This window comes from Mangifera indica, chromosome 6 (genome assembly GCF_011075055.1).
Source record: "Mangifera indica cultivar Alphonso chromosome 6, CATAS_Mindica_2.1, whole genome shotgun sequence".
Taxonomy (NCBI): domain Eukaryota; kingdom Viridiplantae; phylum Streptophyta; class Magnoliopsida; order Sapindales; family Anacardiaceae; genus Mangifera; species Mangifera indica.
In genome coordinates, this window is record NC_058142.1 from 2,026,946 (window position 1) to 2,048,178 (window position 21,233).

Sequence of the window (21,233 nt, forward strand, 5' to 3'; positions counted from 1 at the left end):
CAGCTGCCTGGAGAAATGTTTGCATTCTAACACCTTTTGTAATTATACAGTGGCTGGTTATATATTAATGATAGATGTTGCAACAGCTTTACTGTATCTTCACTTTGGTTTTCAACCCCTGTAATTTATTGCAACTTAAGCCTAGATTGCATATCTGGGTGATTTTGGCCTGGAAAAGCTCTTACATGGAGAAAAGTCTTCTGCACAAACAGAGACAATTGCCACCATTGGTTATATGGCACTGGTTTTTCAAAAATTCTGTAGTTATTTTCTTGCTTAAACTCTACTCAACATAGAATTTTCGGTAACTTATCAAAATAGTATTGATTTACCCAACAATAAAAGTTAGGTAAGAAAAGTTCTTCAAGAAACAGAGACGTTTACGTTGGGATGCTACTTATTTCTATGACATCATTTGAAGAATATGGAGACGACTTGTTCCAAGGTTGGTTACCAATACAGTTTCCCTTGGCTAGATATTTTAGCAACTTGTAATATTTTCAAACCCTCATCAGTTTAATATTTTTAAAAATCCTCAGCAATTTTATAATGCTTGTCTTCTTATATTTTTGTTCATTTTCTTAGAAATTATCATGTAAATAACACTTATTGCTTGTTTCGTGATACAAAAGTATCCCATATTCTTTCATGGAGATGAATCCTTCTCTACTTATGATCATTGCTTTCTTCCTTCATTGTTTGATGCTTCTGTCGGCTACTGCTGGAGGAACCAACATTACCACTGACCAAGGTGCTCTTCTGTCTCTGAAAGCTCATATAACTCATGATCCCAACAATTTATTGACCAAAAATAGCTCCGTCTGTAATTGGATTGGCATCACCTGCGGTGGTCGTAATCACAGTCACAGAGTCACAGCTTTGAACATTTCTCACTTGGGTCTTGGAGGCACCCTCCCTTCACAACTGGGACAACTATCTTCATTGCAAATACTTGATGTTAGTAATAACAGTATCTCTGGTATTATTCCCAGCTCCATCTTCAATATATCTTCACTTGAAAGCATTGATTTCAGTGTTAACCAGTTCTCAGGTTGCTTTCCTTCCATCATATTCACCATGCCTTCATTATTTTATATTGATTTAAGTAGAAACTCATTATCTGGTGGACTCCCAGAAAGTGCTTTTAGTTATCTTCCTAATCTGGAAACGTTGTTTTTGTATGAAAATGAGCTTGATGGTGAAATGCCAGCCACCTTATCAGAGTGCAAACAGCTGAAATATCTGGCCTTGTCCATTAATTATTTCACGGGAGCCATACCTAAACAATTAGGGAACTTGACGAAGATGAAGAAGATATATCTTGCCTATAACGAACTCCAAGGTATGATGAAATCTAGCTCAATTTCAACTTGATACTTGTTTGTGACAGAGTCTAACAGCTAGGCTCAATCTCACATTTATTTTGATTAAATTCTGAAATCTCTTTTGTAAATTCTGATTGATAAGAACTAGAGGTATGGTATGTTCTTCAATCAATTGTTTTCTTGCTGAATGAATGATAGAAACATTTACATACTATTTATCTTGCAGGAGAAATTCCACAAGAGCTGGGCAATCTTGTAGAACTGGAGTTTCTGTCCCTAATAACTAATGACCTAACGGGGACCATTCCTTCAAGTATTTTCAACCTTTCTTCTCTAACCACCTTGCAGTTGACAAATAATAGCCTGATGGGGAGCCTTCCGGACAACATATGTCAACATCTTCCTCTACTGGAAGTACTTGGCTTGTCCCTGAATCAGTTGACAGGTCCAATTCCAAACAATTTGTGGCAATGTAGAGAGCTTCAAACGCTTTCTTTATCATTCAATCAATTCACTGGTAGTATACCGAGGAGAATCGGGAACTTGACATTCATCAATGAATTATATCTTGGCTACAACAAGTTGACAGGTGTGTTAGAAACACTTCTAATTTCAGCATCATAGAATGGCTTACATGTTTTGGTTGTTTACTATATTAACAATGAACTTCAAGTACCATGAAGATTATTGTTTCTTGCTGCCTAGTCCCTAAGGCTTAGTCTCATGTATTCATACAGTAATTTGAAGGAAAGAACATTTCCTATCAGCCTTGGTTAATAGCTCAACTACAAACCCAATGATCACACACACACACTCTTCTACAGGCAGACTCCAATTTAATTTGGAGAAAGCATAATTCAGGTTCGGTTTCCACCAGTTGAAGGTTGTAGGTTTTGCTGAACTTGGTCCCAGGTTAATTTAAAAATTACATTCTAAATAGAGATGTGATAATTCTGTAAAATGTTTCTTTGATTAATTTATTTTTCTTAATGATAAAATTCCTTTTTTGTGCTGTCTGTGCAGGAGAAATTCCAGAAGAGTTGGGCAATCTTATCGAATTGGAGAGATTTTCGTTAACAAACGCAGCCTTGACAGGGTCTATACCTTCAGTTATCTTCAATCTCTCTTCTCTAATCGAAGTGGACTTGTCAAATAATAGCCTAACCGGTGGCCTCCCTAACAACATGTGTCAACATCTTCCTGTTCTTGAAGGATTGTACTTGGCACACAATAAACTATCTGGTTCAATTCCGCACAATTTGTGGCACTGTAGAGAGCTTAGTTTTCTCACCTTGGCAGAGAATCAATTCACAGGAAGTATACCAAGAGATATTGGTAATTTAACATTGGTTACTGCACTATACCTTGGCTGGAACCACTTGATCGGTACGCTAAAAACCGCCTCAAGCATTTTATATCATATTGTATAGTCTGTTACATCAAGAATAGATCTTCAGTCATGTTATATATGAATGCGCGAGCTGCCATTTTTGCAGGTGAGATTCCAAATGAAATTGGCAACCTTCCTAATCTGGAAAATTTGAGGCTTTACGGCAACAACTTCATTGGTTCGGTCCCAGCTGCAATCTTCAACATCTCAACACTGATAGAGCTCTCACTTGCTGAAAATAAACTCTCGGGAATGCTTCCACCTATCATAGAACTTCCAAATCTTGAGAGGTTCTATTTGGGAGGGAACAATTTCTCGGGGTCGATTCCCAAATTCATAACTAATGTTTCCAAGCTCTCTCATCTTGATATCGGATACAACTCATTCTCAGGCTTTATTCCTGCCAATCTAGGGGATTTAAGAAGCCTCCGGTGGCTGTCCTTAGCGAGTAATTTCTTGAAATCTACTCCTGATTTGGGTTTTCTGTCTTCTTTGATGAATTGCAAGTATTTAAGAGGACTATTATTAACAGAAAATCTGTTAAATGGCATGCTTCCAAGTTCCATAAGTAACCTTTCCACTTCATTGGAAAAATTTGGATTCGATCATTGTAACCTTAGTGGCAGCATTCCTAAAGAAATTGGCTATTTCAGCAACTTGATAATCTTATGGTCCGAAAACAATGAATTGACTGGATCAATCCCAGTTACACTTGGTGGATTGCAAAATCTCCAAGGCTTGTATCTTCAAAATAATAAACTAGAAGGATCTATCCCACAGGATCTTTGTCATTTGGACAACTTGGTCGAGTTGTTCTTGGAAAATAATAAACTTTCTGGGTCAATTCCTGCATGTTTGGGCGATCTTATAACACTTAGAAAGCTTCTGTTAGGCTCCAACAGGTTAACTTCTTTTATCCCTTCATCTTTGTGGGACCTTACAGACATCTTGCAGCTTAACCTGTCAACAAATTTTTTGAGCGGACCTCTTTCACCAAACATGAAAAATTTGAGAGTCATAGATATAGATTTGTCGAGGAATGAAATATCGGGTGAGATTCCAAGCACCATTGGAGAACTACAAAATCTACAAAATCTTTCCTTGAGATACAACAGGCTACAAGGTCCAATTCCAGTATCATTTGGCCACATGACGAGTTTGGAATTCTTGGATTTATCCAACAATGAGCTCTCTGGACTTATTCCTAAATCAATGGAGGCTCTTTCGTACCTGAAATATCTGAACCTATCATCTAATCAATTAGAAGGAGAAATTCCCTCTGGAGGGCCATTTAAAAATTTCTCAGCTGACTCATTTTTTGGGAATCAGGCATTATGTGGTGCATCTCGTATGAATGTACCACCTTGCAAAACCAGCAGTCAGAGAAAATCGAGGAAAAAGTCCACTCTCCTATTGATTGTTTTGTTGCCAATAAATATTGCATTAACAATATTATTCTTGGGTCTTATATTTGTGTTGATCAGACGCAGAAAAAGAACCATAACGCAGCCTATCGTTGTTGAGATGCCCCCGGAAGGAACTTGGAGAAGAATTTCACAACAAGAACTTGAGAGAGCAACCAATGGGTGGAGTGAAAGCAACCTACTTGGTGTAGGGAGTTTTGGTTCAGTTTATAAAGGAAGTCTTCAAGATGGGATGGAGATTGCTGTAAAGGTTTTCCACCTCCAACATGAAAGAGGTTTCAAGAGTTTTGATAATGAATGCGAAGTACTGGCTAGTATTCGTCACCGGAATCTTGTCAAAATCATCAGTAGCTGTTCAAATGAAAACTTCAAGGCGCTGGTGCTAGAGTACATGCCCAATGGGAACCTGGGTAAGTGTTTGAGTTCTGACAACTATTTCCTTGACATTGCACAGAGGTTGGAGATAATGATAAATGTTGCATCTGCTCTTGAATATCTCCACTTTGATTGTTCAACCCCTGTAATTCACTGTGACTTGAAGCCCAACAACATATTGCTAGATGAAAATATGGTGGCACATTTGAGTGATTTTGGCATTTCAAGACTCTTGAGCGAAGATGAGTCCAAGGCACAAACACAAACCCTTGCAACCATCGGTTACATGGCACCAGGTCTTTCCAAGTTCCTTATTCTTGTTCATATTAATCTTTCTATTCCATTTATTTATATATCTGATGATAATCTTTAATCTTTATCAATAGAATATGGAAGAGAAGGACAAGTTTCTAGGAAAGGTGATGTTTATAGCTATGGGATTGTTTTGATGGAAACATTTACTGGGAAGAAGCCGACAGATGAAATTTTCGCAGAGGAAAGGAGCTTAAAGCGGTTGGTTATGGAGGCTTTACGAAGTTCAGTGATGGAAGTCGTGGACAAGAACTTGTTATTGAGGGAGGATGAAAATTTAGCTGCAAAGGAGCAATGTGTGTCATGTATCCTGAGTTTGGCTGTGGAGTGTACAGAAGTGTCACCAGAGAAGAGGATCGACATAAGAGCGGTAGTTTGTAAACTCTTGAAAATTAGAGACACATTACTTGCCAATCTTGAAACTGGAAACGGTAGAAGGCGATCGAATTTAAATTAATTTTCTTTAGGCTTTATTCGAGATGGGATTTTATATTGTTAGATAATTCAGTTCAATGGCAGTTTCCAGTTCTAAACGCTGGAAAAATATAAAAGGAAATGGTCGTTCTGTATGCCTCCTTTGCTCTGTTTCCATATTCACTTATAAATGCTCTGCTGTAGCTTTCTGCTTATTCTGCAATCTCTTTTGAATTTATTGTCTTTATGTTTCATTTATTTACCATGCAAGGTTTACTGAAACACAAACTCCCACCTTTTTAAGTTTCAAAGTCAGATTCTTACCCATAACTCTATTTTGTTAGTGAAGTTTATTAAGTGAAAGGGGTAAAAAAGTCATTTTAAATATAAATTTTTATTTTTTCTAATTGCTCTTTTCGCTTTTAGTTTTAAGTTTTTTTTCCTTTTTATTTTTTTTATCTTTCGAGCTAACTTAATTTTTAAAAGTATTAAAAATATTAATGAAATTATTTGAAAGATTTTCAAAAATTCAAAAAAGTTTGGGGTGTTTTGAAATTTTAAAATTTTAATATACATTTTGATAATTTTTAAAAGGACAATTATACCCCCAAAAAACTTAACAATGCAACATTTTAAAATTGGTTAAAATTTTAATATTTTTTAAAAGTTTAAATAATAAAATTTTAAATTTATAAAGATATATTTGTAATTTAATATTTGTATTAACTGTTTTCGACAATTTCTTAATTATTACAAAAGGGGAAAACAATTATTCTAAAAAAAAACCAAACAAAATTCATGAATGAAAATTGATGGTGGGTGAGAATTTTATTTTTTGAAACTTTAAAAATGAAAAATTATTATTTTATTAAATTTTATGAGGAAAATATCATTTGACCTGGTTAACGTATCTATAATTGATGTATACTAATGTATAACAACAAATTGACATGTCACATTAAGTTATTTAATTATTTTTTTATTTTAATTTAAAATAAAAAATTATTTATCTTATTAATTTAAATAATCAGATTTCTAGAAGAACTCCAATAATTGGGATGAATAACTTTTAAAAATCTAGTTATTTTTATGGGTAAGGCTAACTTTACATTATAAAATGGTAAATATATCGATACTTAATTTCTCAAATTACAAAATTAACTCAAATAAACTTTTTATTTATTTATTAAATAAATAAATTCTCTCTAGAAGTTTAGGGAAAAAACTTAGCTTGCAGTACAAATGAAACTCATGCTGCTTGATTAAGAGTTGAAAAAACATTGAAATGCAAATTATTTGTTTAATCCAGGGTTGGATTCGAATCGAGTTAAGCTTGGTTTGTATATAACAAAGCTCAAGTTCGAGTTCAAGCTCGTCAAAGTCCAATTCGAACTTGACTCGAATTCAGTTCGACTCATTTCGAGCTTGAGTTCTTAACTATTTCGTTATCAAAACGACGTCGTTTTATTACATATTAGTCAAAACGACGTCGTTTTGTATCAAAATTTTTAATTGAAAATTTTGGCGAGTAGCTCGAGCTCAAACTCGTGCTCGACCGGGCTGACTCTTTTCAGGCTCGTTCGAGCTCAATCTCAAGCTCGATCTCGAATAGGCTCGGTTCGAATCCAACCCTAGTTTAATTTATGATTTTTTTTCCAAAATATATCAAAAATAATTAAAGTGCACCAAATTTCAAGAAGGCAATAATGCAAAAGTATGTCGTGAATGGTGACTGGCCTGGATACGATCCAAGCTAGTTTAATCTCAAAAGTCAATTCAATTTAACTCAAATTCATTTGATTTAAATTTAGATTGAACTCGAGTCAATAGATGTTCATCTTGGTTCAGTTTGAATCCAACTCGAATAAGTAGTTTGAATTCATAGTTCGATTTAACTTGAATTCATTACTTTTATCAGCTTGAATTCAATAGTTCAAATTCGTAACTTGAATAAAAAATTTTAAATATTATTTAGGTAAAATGACATCGTTTTGTCAATAAATTACGAATTCGAGTTACAAATCAAGTTATGTATTCGAACCAAACCAAGGTACGAATTCGAACTATAAAATTAAGTCAACCTCAAATCGAGCTGAGCTAAGTTATTTTTCATTCAAATTAAACTTAATTTTGGCTCGACGAACTCGAGTCAAGGGGTGTTCAGCTCGACACGACCCCAATCCACCCCAAATGGTGAGTATTTAATGTATTATAATTTCATTTCTCCAAGCACATTAATCATGACACATAAATTGTGATATTTAAATGATATGTTAGCATGTGATGGAGTGATTTTAAATTAATGAGAAAGTAATATCTAATTATATGATAAAACATTATTTGAATATCTAATTATATACTCAAAACTGTATACATATAACATTAACTACCGATGATATTGAGTTAATCTTTCTCAAAATTTACAAATATATCATTCTCTTTTTTATTTAATCATCAAGTGGAAGCAGCCATCTAAATTGGAACACAAGTCAACCACTTCAAGTTGCCTGGAGAAATGTTTGCATTGTAACACCATTCGTAAATTTTACAGTGGTTGGTTAAATATTAATGATAGGTGTTGCAACAGCTTTAGAGTAGCTTCTTCACTATGGTTTTCAACCACTGTAATTCATTGCAACTTAAAGCCTAAATTGCACATCCGGGTGATGGGGATTTTGGCCTTGCAAAGTTCTTATAGGGAGAAGAATGTTCTGCACAAACAGAGACAATTGCCACTATTGGTTATATGGCACCAGGTTTTTCAGAATTCTGTAGCTATTTTCTTGCTTAACTTTATTCAATACAGTATTTTCGGTAACTTCTCAAAACATTATTGAGTTATCTAACAACAGTGACAGTATCAACACAATATGGAAGGAAAGAAAAGTTCCTCAAGAAGCAGAGACGCTTACATTGGAATGCTACTTATTTCTATGATATCGTATAAAGATTATGGAGATGACTTGTTCCAAGGTTGGTTACCAATATAGTTTCCCTTGACTAGATATTTTCAGTGCAAAGAGTGTAAAAATAGAGCTAGTGGGTTCACTAATGTGGCTTAGATTTACAATTGCACGTCCTATTCTTGAGTCACCTACCAAGCAATAAGTGTGCTGCAAATGAGGTTGCCCAATTGCAGCGTAGGTGAGGGCTCAATTAAATGCAGTTCTTTAGCAACTTGTAATATTTTCAGACCCTCATCAGTTTGATATTTTTAAAAATCCTCAGCAATTTTATAAACTCTTGCTTGTCTTCTTATATTTTTGTTCATTTTCTTAGAAATTATCATATTCTTTCATGGAGATGAATACTTTTCTACTAATGGTCATTGCTTTCTTCCTCCATTGTTTGATGCTTCTGTCGGCTACTGCTGGAGGAACCAACATTGGCACTGACCAAGGTGCTCTTCTGTCTCTGAAAGCTCATATAACTCATGATCCCAACAATCTATTGGCCAAAAATTGGACCACAAATAGCTCCGTCTGTAATTGGATTGGCATCACCTGCGGTGGCCTTAATCACAGTTACAGAGTCACAGCTTTGAACATTTCTCACTTGGGACTTGGAGGCACCATCCCTTCACAACTGGGACAACTATCTTCATTGCAAATACTGGATGTTAGCAATAACAAGTTCGCTGGTATTATTCCCAGCTCCGTCTTCAATATATCTTCACTGGAAAGCATTGATTTCAGTGTTAACCAGTTATCAGGTTCCTTTCCTTCAATCACCTTCACCATGCCTTCATTATTTTATATTGATTTAGGTAGAAATTCATTATCTGGTGAACTCCCAGAAAGTGCTTTTAGTTATCTTCCTAATCTGGAAGCGTTGTTTTCGGATGAAAATGAGTTTGATGGTAAAATACCAACCACTTTATCAGAGTGCAAACAGCTAAAATATTTGGCCTTGTCCTTTAATTATTTCACCGGAACCATACCTAAACAATTAGGGAACTTGACGAAGATGAAGAAGATATATCTTGCCTATAACGAACTCCAAGGTATGATGAAATCTAGCTCAATTTCAACTTGATACTTGTTTGTGACAGAGTCTAACAGCTAGGCTCAATCTCACATTTATTTTGATTAAATTCTGAAATCTCTTTTGTAAATTCTGTTTGATAAGAACAAGAGGTATGGTATATTCTTCAATCAATTGTTTTCTTGCTGAATGAATGATAGAATCATTTACATACTATTTCTATTGCAGGAGAAATTCCACAAGAGCTGGGCAATCTTGTAGAACTGGAGTTACTCTCTCTGATAACTAATGACCTAACAGGGACCATTCCTTCAAGTATTTTCAACCTTTCTTCTCTAACCAGCTTGCAGTTGACAAATAATAGCCTGACGGGGAGCCTTCCGGACAACATATGTCAACATCTTCCTCTCCTGGAAGTACTTGGCTTGTCCATGAATCAGTTGACGGGTCCAATTCCAAACAATTTGTGGCAATGTAGAAAGCTTCAAATGCTTTCTTTATCATACAATCAATTCACTGGTAGTATACCGAGGAGAATCGGAAACTTGACATTCATCAATGAATTATATCTTGGCTACAACAAGTTGACAGGTGTGTTAGAAACATTTCTAATTTCAGCATCATAGAATGGCTTACATGTTTTGGTTGTTTACTATATTAACAATGAACTTCAAGTACCATAAAAATTACTGTTTCTTGCTGCCTAGTCCCTAAGGCTTAGTCTCATGTATTCATACAGTAATTTGAAGGAAAGAACATTTCCTATCAGCCTTGGTTAATAGCTCAACTGCAAACCCAATGATCACACACACACTCTTCTACAGGCAGACTCCAATTTAATTTGTTGAAAGCATAATTCAGGTTCGGTTTCCACCAGTTGAAGGTTGTAGGTTTTGCTGAACTTGGTCCCAGGTTAATTTAAAAATTACATTCTAAATAGAGATGTGATAATTCTGTAAAATGTTTCTTTGATTAATTTATTTTTCTTAATGATAAAATTCCTTTTTTGTGCTGTCTGTGCAGGAGAAATTCCAGAAGAGTTGGGCAATCTTATTGAATTGGAGAGATTTTCGTTAACAAACGCAGCCTTGACAGGGTCTATACCTTCAGGTATCTTCAATCTCTCTTCTCTAATCGAAGTGGACTTGTCAAATAATAGCCTAACCGGTGGCCTCCCTGACAACATGTGTCAACATCTTCCTGTTCTTGAAGGATTGTACTTGGCACACAATAAACTATCTGGTTCAATTCCGCACAATTTGTGGCACTGTAGAGAGCTTAGTTTTTTCACCTTGGCAGAGAATCAATTCACAGGAAGTATACCAAGAGATATTGGTAATTTAACATTGGTTACTGCACTATACCTTGGCTGGAACCACTTGATCGGTACGCTAAAAACCGCCTCAAGCATTTTATATCATATTGTAGTCTGTTACATCAAGAATAGATCTTCAGTCATGTTATATATGAATGCGCGAGCTGCCATTTTTGCAGGTGAGATTCCAAACGAAATTGGCAACCTTCCTAATCTGGAAAATTTGAGGCTTAACAGCAACAACTTCATTGGTTCGGTTCCAGCTGCAATCTTCAACATCTCAACACTGATAGAGCTCTCACTTGTTGAAAATAAACTCTCAGGAATGCTTCCACCTATCATAGAACTTCCAAATCTTGAGAGGTTCTATTTGGGGGGGAACAATTTCTCGGGGTCGATTCCCAAATTCATAACTAATGTTTCCAAGCTCTTTCATCTTGATATCGGATACAACTCATTCTCAGGCTTTATTCCTGCCAATCTAGGGGATTTAAGAGGCCTCCGGTGGCTGTCCTTAGCAAGTAATTTCTTGAAATCTACTCCTGATTTGGGTTTTCTGTCCTCTTTGATGAATTGCAAGTATTTAAGAGCACTATTAGTAACAGAAAATCCGTTAAATGGCATGCTTCCAAGTTCCATAAGTAACCTTTCTACTTCGTTGGAAATATTTGGATTCGATCATTGCAACCTTAGTGGCAGCATTCCTAAAGAAATTGGCCATTTAAGCAACTTGATAATCTTATGGTCCGAAAATAATGAACTTAATGGATCAATCCCAGTTGCACTTGGTGGATTGCAAAATCTCCAAGGTTTGTATCTTCAAAATAATAAACTAGAAGGATCTATCCCACAGGATCTTTGTCATTTGGACAGCTTGGTGGAGTTGTTCTTGGAAAATAATAAACTTTCTGGGTCAATTCCTGCATGTTTGGGCGATCTCACAACGCTTAGAAAACTTCTGTTAGGTTCCAACGGGTTAACTTCTTTTATCCCTTCATCTTTGTGGAGCCTTACAGACATCTTGCAGCTTAACCTGTCAACAAATTTTTTGAGCGGATCTCTTTCACCAAACATGAAAAATTTGAGGGTCGTCACGGATATAGATTTGTCAAGGAATGAAATATCGGGTGAGATTCCAAGCACCATTGGAGAACTACAAAATCTACAAAATCTTTCCTTGAGATACAACAGGCTACAAGGTCCAATTCCAGAATCATTTGGCGACATGAAGAGTTTGGAATTCTTGGATTTATCCAACAATGATCTCTCTGGACTTATTCCTAAATCAATGGAGGCTCTTTCGTACCTGAAATATCTGAACCTATCATCTAATCAATTAGAAGGAGAAATTCCCTCTGGAGGGCCATTTAAAAATTTCTCAGCTGACTCATTTTTTGGGAATCAGGCATTATGTGGTGCATCTCGTATGAATGTACCACCTTGCAAAACCAACACCCATAGAAAATCAAGGAAAAAGTCCACTCTCCTATTGATTGTTTTGTTGCCAATAAATATTGCATTAATAATATTATTCTTGGGTCTTATATTTGTGCTGATCAGACGCAGAAAAAGGACCATAAAGCTGCCTATCGGTGTTCATATGTCCCCACAACGAACATGGAGAAGAATTTCACAACAAGAACTTGAGAGAGCAACAAATGGGTGGAGTGAGAGCAACCTACTTGGTGTAGGGAGTTTTGGTTCGGTTTATAAAGGAAGTCTTCAAGATGGGATTGAGATTGCTGTAAAGGTTTTCCACCTCCAACATGAAAGAGGTTTCAAGAGTTTTGATAATGAATGTGAAGTACTGGCTAGTATTCGTCACCGGAATCTTGTTAAAATCATCAGTAGTTGTTCAAATGAAAACTTCAAGGCGCTGGTGCTAGAGTACATGCCCAATGGGAACCTGGGTAAGTGTTTGAGTTCTGACAACTATTTCCTTGACATTGCACAGAGACTGGAGATAATGATAAATGTTGCATCTGCTCTTGAATATCTCCACTTTGATTGTTCAACCCCTGTAATTCACTGTGACTTGAAGCCCAACAACATATTACTAGATGAAAATATGGTGGCACATTTGAGTGATTTTGGCATTTCAAGACTCTTGAGCGAAGATGAGTCCATGGCACAAACACAAACCCTTGCCACCATCGGTTACATGGCGCCAGGTCATTCCAAGTTCCTTATCATTGTTCATATTTAGCGCTCTATGCTATTGATTTATACATCTTTTATCTTTATCGACAGAATATGGAAGAGAAGGACAAGTCTCTAGAAAAGGTGATGTTTATAGCTATGGGATTGTGTTGATGGAAGCATTTACTGGGAAGGAGCCGACAGATGAAATTTTCGCAGAGGAAAGGAGCTTAAAGCGATTGGTTATGGAGGCTTTACAAAGTTCAGTACTGGAAATTGTGGACAAGAACTTGTTATTGAGGGAGGATGAAAATTTAGATGCGAAGGAGCAATGTGTGTCATGTATCCTGAGTTTGGCTGTGGAGTGTACAGAAGAGTCACCAGAGAAGAGAATCGACGTAAGAGCTATAGTTTCTAAACTCTTGAAAATTAGAGACACATTACTTGCCAATCTTGAAACTGGAAAAGGTGGAAGGCGTTCGAATTTGAATTAAACTTCCTTTCGGTTTGTCAGAGATGGGATTTGATGTTGTTAGATAATTCTATTTACAATAAAACTATGTGTACCCATTTTAGATACACAAATGTATACACATTTATATGTGTCATCATGTGATTGGATGATTTTGAATTAAGAATAAAATAATAACCAATCATATGATGACACATATGAGTGTGTATATATTTATGTACCCAAAATGGGTACACATAGTATTGCTCTTCTATTTAATGGTAGTTTTTATCTGAGAAATACTCAAAAATAGTTTTGTTATCTCTATGTTTCAGTTATTGTTAGAAGACTATTTACCATGCAATGTTTACTAAGACAACAAATTGACATTTTGGAAGCATTTGAATTGGAAAATATTTATTTATCTTAAAAATAGATTATGATAATTAGATATAAATTATTATTATATTTGATAAAAATTAATATTTATAAATAATTATTATGTTTAATTAGATATAGTAAAATAATGTTAATATATTATTTTACTTAAATATCTTTAGGTATAATTATTATAAAATATTTTTATGTTATTTGTTATATTAAATAAAAATAAAATTATTTTTGTTTTAAAAAATTAATAAACAATGATATAATTATAATTACCTTGATAACTTTTTAATATCTAAAGCAGATGTGATAATCATATTCCTTTATATTATCTGTCACATCATCATTGGTAATAAAAAATTATTAAAATATTTTATTATTTATAAATCAAACAAAGTAATATAAGTAATAAAATATAGATTATCAGAACAATAATTTAATCATCTTCAACCAAACGCCTCCTTTAAGATTTGAAAAATCAAATTCCCACTCGTAATTCATTTTCATTAATGAACTTTAACAAGTGAAAAGATATGAAAATAATTTTTCATAAATTTTCTTGTTTTCTCTTGTTCATTCTATTTTTCTTTTCCTCTTGTTCTTTTTATATTTCTTTTTCTTCTTCATTTTTTGTTTTTGTTGTTTTTTGCAAATTTTGGGGATTGACTTAATTTTTTTAAATATTATGGCTTAAATGAAATATTTAGGGGATTTTTGAGAATTCAAAACAGTTTGAAGTGCTTTGAAATTTTAAAATTTTCAATATAGTTTTTGATAGCTTCAAAAATGACATCTCCACATAAAAAAAAAAAAAAACAAAATATAATAGTTTAAAATTAGTTAAAGTTTTGATATTTTTTTAAAATTTAAATAATAAATTTTAAATTAATAGAAATATATTAATAATTTCATAATTATAATAAAATAATAATTTTTTAAAAAAAATTTTACAATTCAATGTCTTTTATTTTCCTTGGAGGTATTAATTGTTTTTATTTTCATTTCATATATATTTTTGTTGTGTCTTCTTTTTTATTATCTGATTAATTTTTGAATTTGATATAATTTTACCAAAGCGTGAGAAAAACTGTCGAAGAAAAGAAAGTCTTTCTAAGGGTCATAAAAAAAAAAGAAGTCTTTTAAGTCAATATCCCAATTTGTTTGTATAGAGCTTTCCACTTTTAGTAATATTATATGTATCTATTTTTAATTTAAAATTATTTAATTATATAATAATAATATAAATATATATATATATATATATATATATATATATATATATATATAATTGTGTATATATAATTATATTAATTTTGTTTTATAATGCTTTTCACATGTGTAATGGAGTCAATTGACTGACCATTGAAGCAACTTGGACTTGGCTTGCAAATTATCTGTTTATTCTATGATTTTTTTTTATTAAAATATATCAAAAATTAGTTCAAGTATACTTGGGCCCACTCCTCTCAAATGCTTTGAATAATTTTGAATGTGAAAGTTTTGACCTATTGACAAAATTGCACCAAATTTAAAAAAAAAAAAACAAAATGAAAAAGTATGCGGTGAGTATTTAATTTATATTTTTAATGTTTTATAATTTCATTAGGCCAAAGGACTATTTTTAATGGCCCTTTGGCCATTTCATTATTGCAAGCACTAGTCATGCCCTGATTACACACAATTTGATTTTCCAAAGTCAATAAAAGTATACCACCCCCAGCATAAAATATTTAATTTGATATTTAAATAATATATAATAATATAATTGAATAATTTTAAATAATAATAAAATAATAAATAATAATAAATTATTTAATTAGATATTTAAAATTATATGGATATAATGTTATTCATTTAGAGTAATATTATTTGTATATATTTTTTATATATAATTTATGTATATAAATAATATAACATTATATAATTGAGTATTATTTTATTTTTAATTTAAAATAATTTAATTTAATAATAATATATTATCTATATATCTAATTTATAGGTAAAAAATATATTCAAACAATTTTATTTATATAAATATTATAGAAAAAAGTTATAATCCGAAAAGAAAGTGTTTAATCTTATGACCCACTGTGAAAGAAATTAGAGAACCTCTATAATTTTAGGCACATATTTTCTCCATAGAATTTTATTAAATTATGAATAACGACAACACAACAACCCATTGTTGATTCTCTCTTCCTTTCTATATTTGGAAAGAAAAAATGATTTAGTGGGCAATTGTGATTTACTCTTTATATATCATGCTTACCCTTTATCAGAATCCCAGATCTGAGCTGTCAGTAATGGATATTCATTGTTTTCTCATCGTTTGTGTTTCAGTGCTGGCTGTGTATTGTGCAATGAGTTGCATAGCCATTGAAGCAACAAACACTAGCACAGATCAAATTTCTCTTCTTGCCTTAAAAGCTCAAATCACCCATGACCCTTACAATTTCTTGGCAACTAACTGGTCTGCTGCTGCTTCTGTTTGCAGCTGGATAGGGGTCTCTTGTGATGCCAACAATAGAGTCACAGTCTTGAATCTTGCCTCAATGGCTCTTGTAGGAACCATTCCTTCACAGATAGGAAATTTGTCTTCCCTTGTTGAGATAAGCTTCAGCAACAACAGTTTTCATGGCCCTCTGCCTATGGAGCTGGTTAATTTACAGAGATTGGAACTCATCAATTTCGAAGAAAACAACTTAGAAGGAGAGATGCCATCTTGGTTTGGCTCTTTGCCTAAACTTCAACACCTGTATCTCTCTGATAACGATTTTACTGGCCCTATCCCACCTTCCATATGCAACACCTCAACATTGAGGACTCTAGATTTTATGAGCAATGATCTTCATGGATATATTCCACAAGATATTGGAAATTTGGTTAACCTAGAGAGATTCATTCTCTATGGTAACCCTCAAATTTCAGGGCCGATACCATTGGCAATGTTCAACATTTCTTCCCTGGTAAACATCAACTTTGCCATGAATAGGATGTCTGGGAAGCTGCCAGACAAAATGTGTCAAAATCTTCCTCTTCTCAAATTTCTGATTCTTCATCACAATCAATTTGTTGGCTCAATTCCAACCAGTTTATGGCAATGTCAAGACCTTGTACGTATTTCTCTAGATTACAATAGATTTACAGGAGCTATACCAGCAAGTATCGGAAATCTGACCCTGCTGAAGGAGCTCTACCTTGACAACAACGACTTGGAAGGTAACGTTGGATTAAACTGCACTGATTCTTATCAATATATCTAACTATTCAATCAATTTTTTAATTCAATATTCAATATTGATTTACGTGCGTATAGATTATAAAAGGCTAAATATCGATAAGTAAGGAATTAGATAAATATTTTAGTTAATATCAAATCTATTTTAGATTTAATCGATTATCAATTATTAAAACTGGTCTTTTATTCTAACAACATTCATAACAAAACTCAATAAACTACGGCAGCTCACACCTATCATCCAAATTAAAAGGTTTAATACGAAGAAATATAGTGACTATTCACAATATAATTACATAATACCCTAAAAACTAATTATAAAATATATATTTACCTGGTTTTATTTTTGTCAAATAAAAGCATAACAAATATATATCCACCTGAGAAATTCTATCAGGTGATACTTAATGACTTGAAGGTGGAGAATTGATGTTGTATGTTGAGTTGAATTCTGCAGATGCAATTCCGGAAGGAGTAGGTTCTCTAAAGGCTTTGGAGAGATTGAGAATTCGTCCCAATCGTCGCATTACAGGTTCAACTTCTATTCTCAATTAATCAACTATTCCCTTTTAGCAAAAGAACAAATCTTCAAGTGGGTAAGCACGATTCTAGAAACTGAAATACCTGGACTCGTCATAAATGTGCAGGATCTATTCCAAGAAGTCTAGCCAACTGTACATCGCTCTTGGAAGTAGTCCTTGGTGGTAGCAGCTTGACTGGTATGATATTTATGCGCCTTTTGAACAATGTTATTTATTCTAACAACATAAAAAATTCATAGCCTATGCCTGGAGATTGATAACATTTTGTTTGAATTCGGTAGTTTATGTTAGAAATGGACGCAAAACAAAACAATAATTTGACTTGTGAAATGATATTGAAAAATTAACTTCTTCTTTACTAATAAAGTCATCACCCGCCTGTACGTATTTTTCTAAGTGGATAAGAGATTCAAAATGAAAAGTTGAGTTCCTGGAAGTTGTAAAGGAGCAAAACGAAAATAAGAAAAGACTTAAAAGTCCATTTGAGGGTGTGCTGTGACATGTTTTTTCTTGTGCCTCGGCATGAGCCTTCTGTCTTTGTTGTGCCGGCATGAGACTTCTGTCATCTTTGTGTTATGACATGAATTTTCTCTTGCCACAACAGGATTTTCTCTAGAAAATTTGCCAATTTCCAGCAAAAGGTTCATCTTTGAACACTCGAAACGTTTGGTAGCTATTCCAAGAAGGTTCTTTAACATCTCAAACATAGATTTAGGTAACATTTTGGTGAGGATATCAACAACATGGAATTAAAATTCACATAGACCATCTTGATTTCCTTCAACTTTTCAGTTTCTCTAATAGTGTAATTCTTTATGTTTATGTGCTTAGTCCTTCCAAGTTGGACTGGATTTTCAACAATGGAAATGACAGATTTATTGTCACACTCGATCACAATAGCTTCAAGCCATCAAACTGTTTTTCTCCCAGATCCTTCATTAACTTTCTAATCCATATAGTCTGATTTGTTGCAGCTGCCAAAACAACATTTAAGCTTCAAACGTACTTTCTTGAACACCAACAAAAAATTCCAGAATCAAGAGTGAAACAACAACCTTTGGTACATTTCATATCATTGCACTTTCAGCCTTATCACTATCAACATTCCTTGCAGCACAACCTTCTTTAGAAAATTTTCCGGTCTCGAGCAGAAGGTTCATCTTTTGACAGTTCAACAATTTAGTGATAATTCTAAAATGTCTTGCTGATATTCTGGTTATTTTGTTTGTTTGCACATTACTGATTTTAAGAGTGTATATATATTCCAGCACATCTCAGGTTTAGGGGTAGAAAGTAATAACCTTCTCCAATTTAGAGATGATTTCTAAACAAAATAGTGTCAACCTTATGTTTCAGTCAATTTCTAGTTCTTTAAAATTTAATCAGTATATTGAAGCTACAGACTTGTTCTTTACATTGACAGGTCCAATCCCACCTGAGCTTGGTGATCTTCCAAATCTTGTGATTTTAAGTCTGTACAATAACAGCTTGACTGGCCCCATCCCATCTACAATCTTCAATATGTCAAAGTTAGATGTCCTTGCACTATTCATGAACCAGCTCTCGGGCCATCTTCCGTCTGATATAGGCCTCTTGCTGCCAAATCTTAGGAAACTTTACCTATGGGATAATCAACTCCAAGGTATAATCCCCAACTCTATATCCAACTCTTCTAGTCTTGACATCCTGTCCTTCTCCGGAAATTCATTCTCTGGCCCTCCTCCCAACACACTAGGTCATTTAAGATATCTTGAACGGATTGAGCTAGCCTCTAACCAATTGACAAGTTTCACAACAGAACTGAGCTTTCTCTCACCTTTGTCAAATTGTAAGCATCTGAAGAGAATAGTTATATCTGATAATCCATTGAATGCCACCCTTCCAACTTCCATTGGAAATCTCACCTCTGTAGAAATCTTTAAAGCAGAATATTGTCAGATTAAGGGAAGCATTCCCCAAGAAGTTGGTAACTTAAGCAACTTGACCAACTTAAGCCTCGGAGACAATAGTTTGATTGGATCAATTCCAACTGCAGTTGGAAAAATGAGAATGCTCCAAGTTCTGAATCTTGCTGGCAATAGATTGCAGGGCTTCGTTCCAAATGAAATCTGTCAGTTAAGAAACTTGGGTGAGCTATATTTGAGTAACAACAACCTTCATGGATCAATACCCTCCTGTATAAATGATATTATTTCATTGAAAGTCTTACACCTAAGTTCCAACAATTTTACTTCCAGGATTCCCTCAACCTTGTGGAGCCTCAGAGATGTCTTGGATGTGAATTTGTCAATGAATTCACTCAGTGGGAGCCTATCACTGGATATTGCCAATTTAAAGGTTGTGACTCAAATTGATATATCAAAGAATCAATTATCAGGTGAAATCCCTAGCAGCATTGGAAGCCTCGAAAACTTGATAAAATTTTCCATTGCAGATAACAAGATAAAAGGCTCCATTCCGGAATCACTGGGAAACTTGTTCGGTTTGGAATTTTTAGACTTATCCAATAATAGCCTCATGGGAGGGATTCCCAAGTCTCTTGAGAAACTCTTGTACCTTAAATATATCAATGTGTCTTTCAATAGTTTGGAAGGAGAAATTCCTATAGGGGGATCTTTTGTAAACTTCTCTGCCAAATCATTCATGGGGAACAGTGCACTTTGTGGTGCCACCCGGTTACAAGTATCCCCATGCAGAACTAGTACTCATCTAGGATCCAAGAACAAGAAAGTCAGGACATATATATTATCAGCAATTGTAGCAGCAATATTAGTACTAGTTCTGGTCTTTGTTTTGTTCAGGTATCGAAAGAGGAATGCAAAATTTATTGACACGGAAGATGGATTAACTCTAGCAACATGGAGAAGAATTTCATATCAAGAACTGGGACATGCAACAAATGGATTCAATGAAAGCAATTTACTTGGTACAGGTGGCTTTGGATCAGTATTCCAAGGAAAACTTTCTGATGGGTTGGACATTGCAGTTAAAGTTTTCAATATGCAGGTAGAAAGGGCATTACAAAGTTTTGATGATGAATGTGAAATAATGAGCAAAATCCGTCACTGAAATCTTATCAGAATTATCAGTAGTTGCTCTAACATCGAATTCAAAGCCTTGGTCCTTGAGTATATGCCTAATGGGAGTTTGGAAAAATGGTTGTATTCTCACAATTACTGTCTGGATATCCTACAGAGATTAAACATAATGATAGATGTTGCAGCAGCGTTGGAATATCTCCATCATGGTTCTGCAACAACTATTGTTCATTGTGATTTAAAGCCTAGCAATGTCTTACTAGACAAAGATCTTGTTGCACATGTGAGTGACTTTGGCATTGCCAAACTCTTAGATGACAGGGATTCTATTATACAAACCAACACCTTGGCCACCATTGGATACATGGCACCAGGTAACATTTTAAGTTTATGATCAAAATTTATGTTAATTTACATACATGTCATGTTTCCTGGCTTGCTTACGGAGCATGTTTTGTTTATTGTGAACATTCATGTAGAGTATGGATCAGAAGGAATCGTTACTGCAGCAGGAGATGTCTACAGCTTTGGTATATTGTTGATGGAAACATTTACAAGGAAGAAGCCCACAGATGAAGTGTTTGAGGAAGGAAGGAGCCTGAAGTCCTGGGTAAAAGAGGCATTGCCCGATTCAGTAACTGAAATAGCAGATGCCAACTTGCTTGGAGAAGAAAATTTCGCTGCTACAAGGGATTGCATATTGTCTACACTGGAAGTTGCTGTGGATTGCTGTGTGGAAAGGAGAATTGACATAACCGATGTCCTAAGTAGACTTAAAAAGATCAGAACTACGTTTGAAAAGAGTGTACCAATGACCTCATTGTGAATAAAAAGTGTCAACAACATTTTCTTTCTTTACTCATTGGTTGAGGCAGCCATTTTGGACTTGCGCAGGCCAT

The 21,233-nt window shown here is 34.3% G+C and overlaps 4 protein-coding genes across 5 annotated transcripts; all 4 read left to right on the forward strand.

Moving 5' to 3' along the window:
* The first annotated feature begins 478 nt into the window (after positions 1 to 478).
* On the forward strand, positions 479 to 5,463 carry LOC123219270 (LRR receptor-like serine/threonine-protein kinase FLS2). The gene is made up of 5 exons (XM_044641118.1): positions 479 to 1,342; positions 1,552 to 1,914; positions 2,349 to 2,711; positions 2,822 to 4,810; positions 4,901 to 5,463. Exons 1-5 carry the CDS (start codon positions 649 to 651, stop codon positions 5,281 to 5,283), a joined length of 3,792 nt encoding a protein of 1,263 aa, XP_044497053.1. The 5' UTR covers positions 479 to 648; the 3' UTR covers positions 5,284 to 5,463.
* A 2,978-nt stretch (positions 5,464 to 8,441) lies between these two features.
* LOC123219269 (LRR receptor-like serine/threonine-protein kinase FLS2) lies at positions 8,442 to 13,488 on the forward strand. Of its 2 annotated transcripts, XM_044641116.1 has the most exons (6): positions 8,442 to 9,243; positions 9,453 to 9,815; positions 10,248 to 10,334; positions 10,437 to 10,610; positions 10,719 to 12,710; positions 12,790 to 13,488. In XM_044641116.1, exons 1-6 carry the CDS (start codon positions 8,538 to 8,540, stop codon positions 13,170 to 13,172), a joined length of 3,705 nt encoding a protein of 1,234 aa, XP_044497051.1. In that variant the 5' UTR covers positions 8,442 to 8,537; the 3' UTR covers positions 13,173 to 13,488. The 2 variants fall into 2 exon arrangements, with proteins under 2 accessions (XP_044497051.1, XP_044497050.1); XM_044641115.1 differs by having other exon boundaries at positions 10,248 to 10,610.
* A 2,310-nt stretch (positions 13,489 to 15,798) lies between these two features.
* Positions 15,799 to 21,219, forward strand: LOC123219271 (LRR receptor-like serine/threonine-protein kinase FLS2). The gene is made up of 5 exons (XM_044641119.1): positions 15,799 to 16,735; positions 17,212 to 17,286; positions 17,402 to 17,473; positions 18,720 to 20,708; positions 20,814 to 21,219. The coding sequence occupies exons 1-4, from the start codon at positions 15,820 to 15,822 to the stop codon at positions 20,363 to 20,365; spliced, it is 2,709 nt and encodes a 902-aa protein (XP_044497054.1). The 5' UTR covers positions 15,799 to 15,819; the 3' UTR covers positions 20,366 to 20,708; positions 20,814 to 21,219.
* Positions 20,429 to 21,160, forward strand: LOC123218870 (probable LRR receptor-like serine/threonine-protein kinase At3g47570). Its single transcript, XM_044640525.1, has 2 exons — positions 20,429 to 20,708; positions 20,814 to 21,160. Exons 1-2 carry the CDS (start codon positions 20,429 to 20,431, stop codon positions 21,158 to 21,160), a joined length of 627 nt encoding a protein of 208 aa, XP_044496460.1.
* Positions 21,220 to 21,233: the final 14 nt, after the last annotated feature.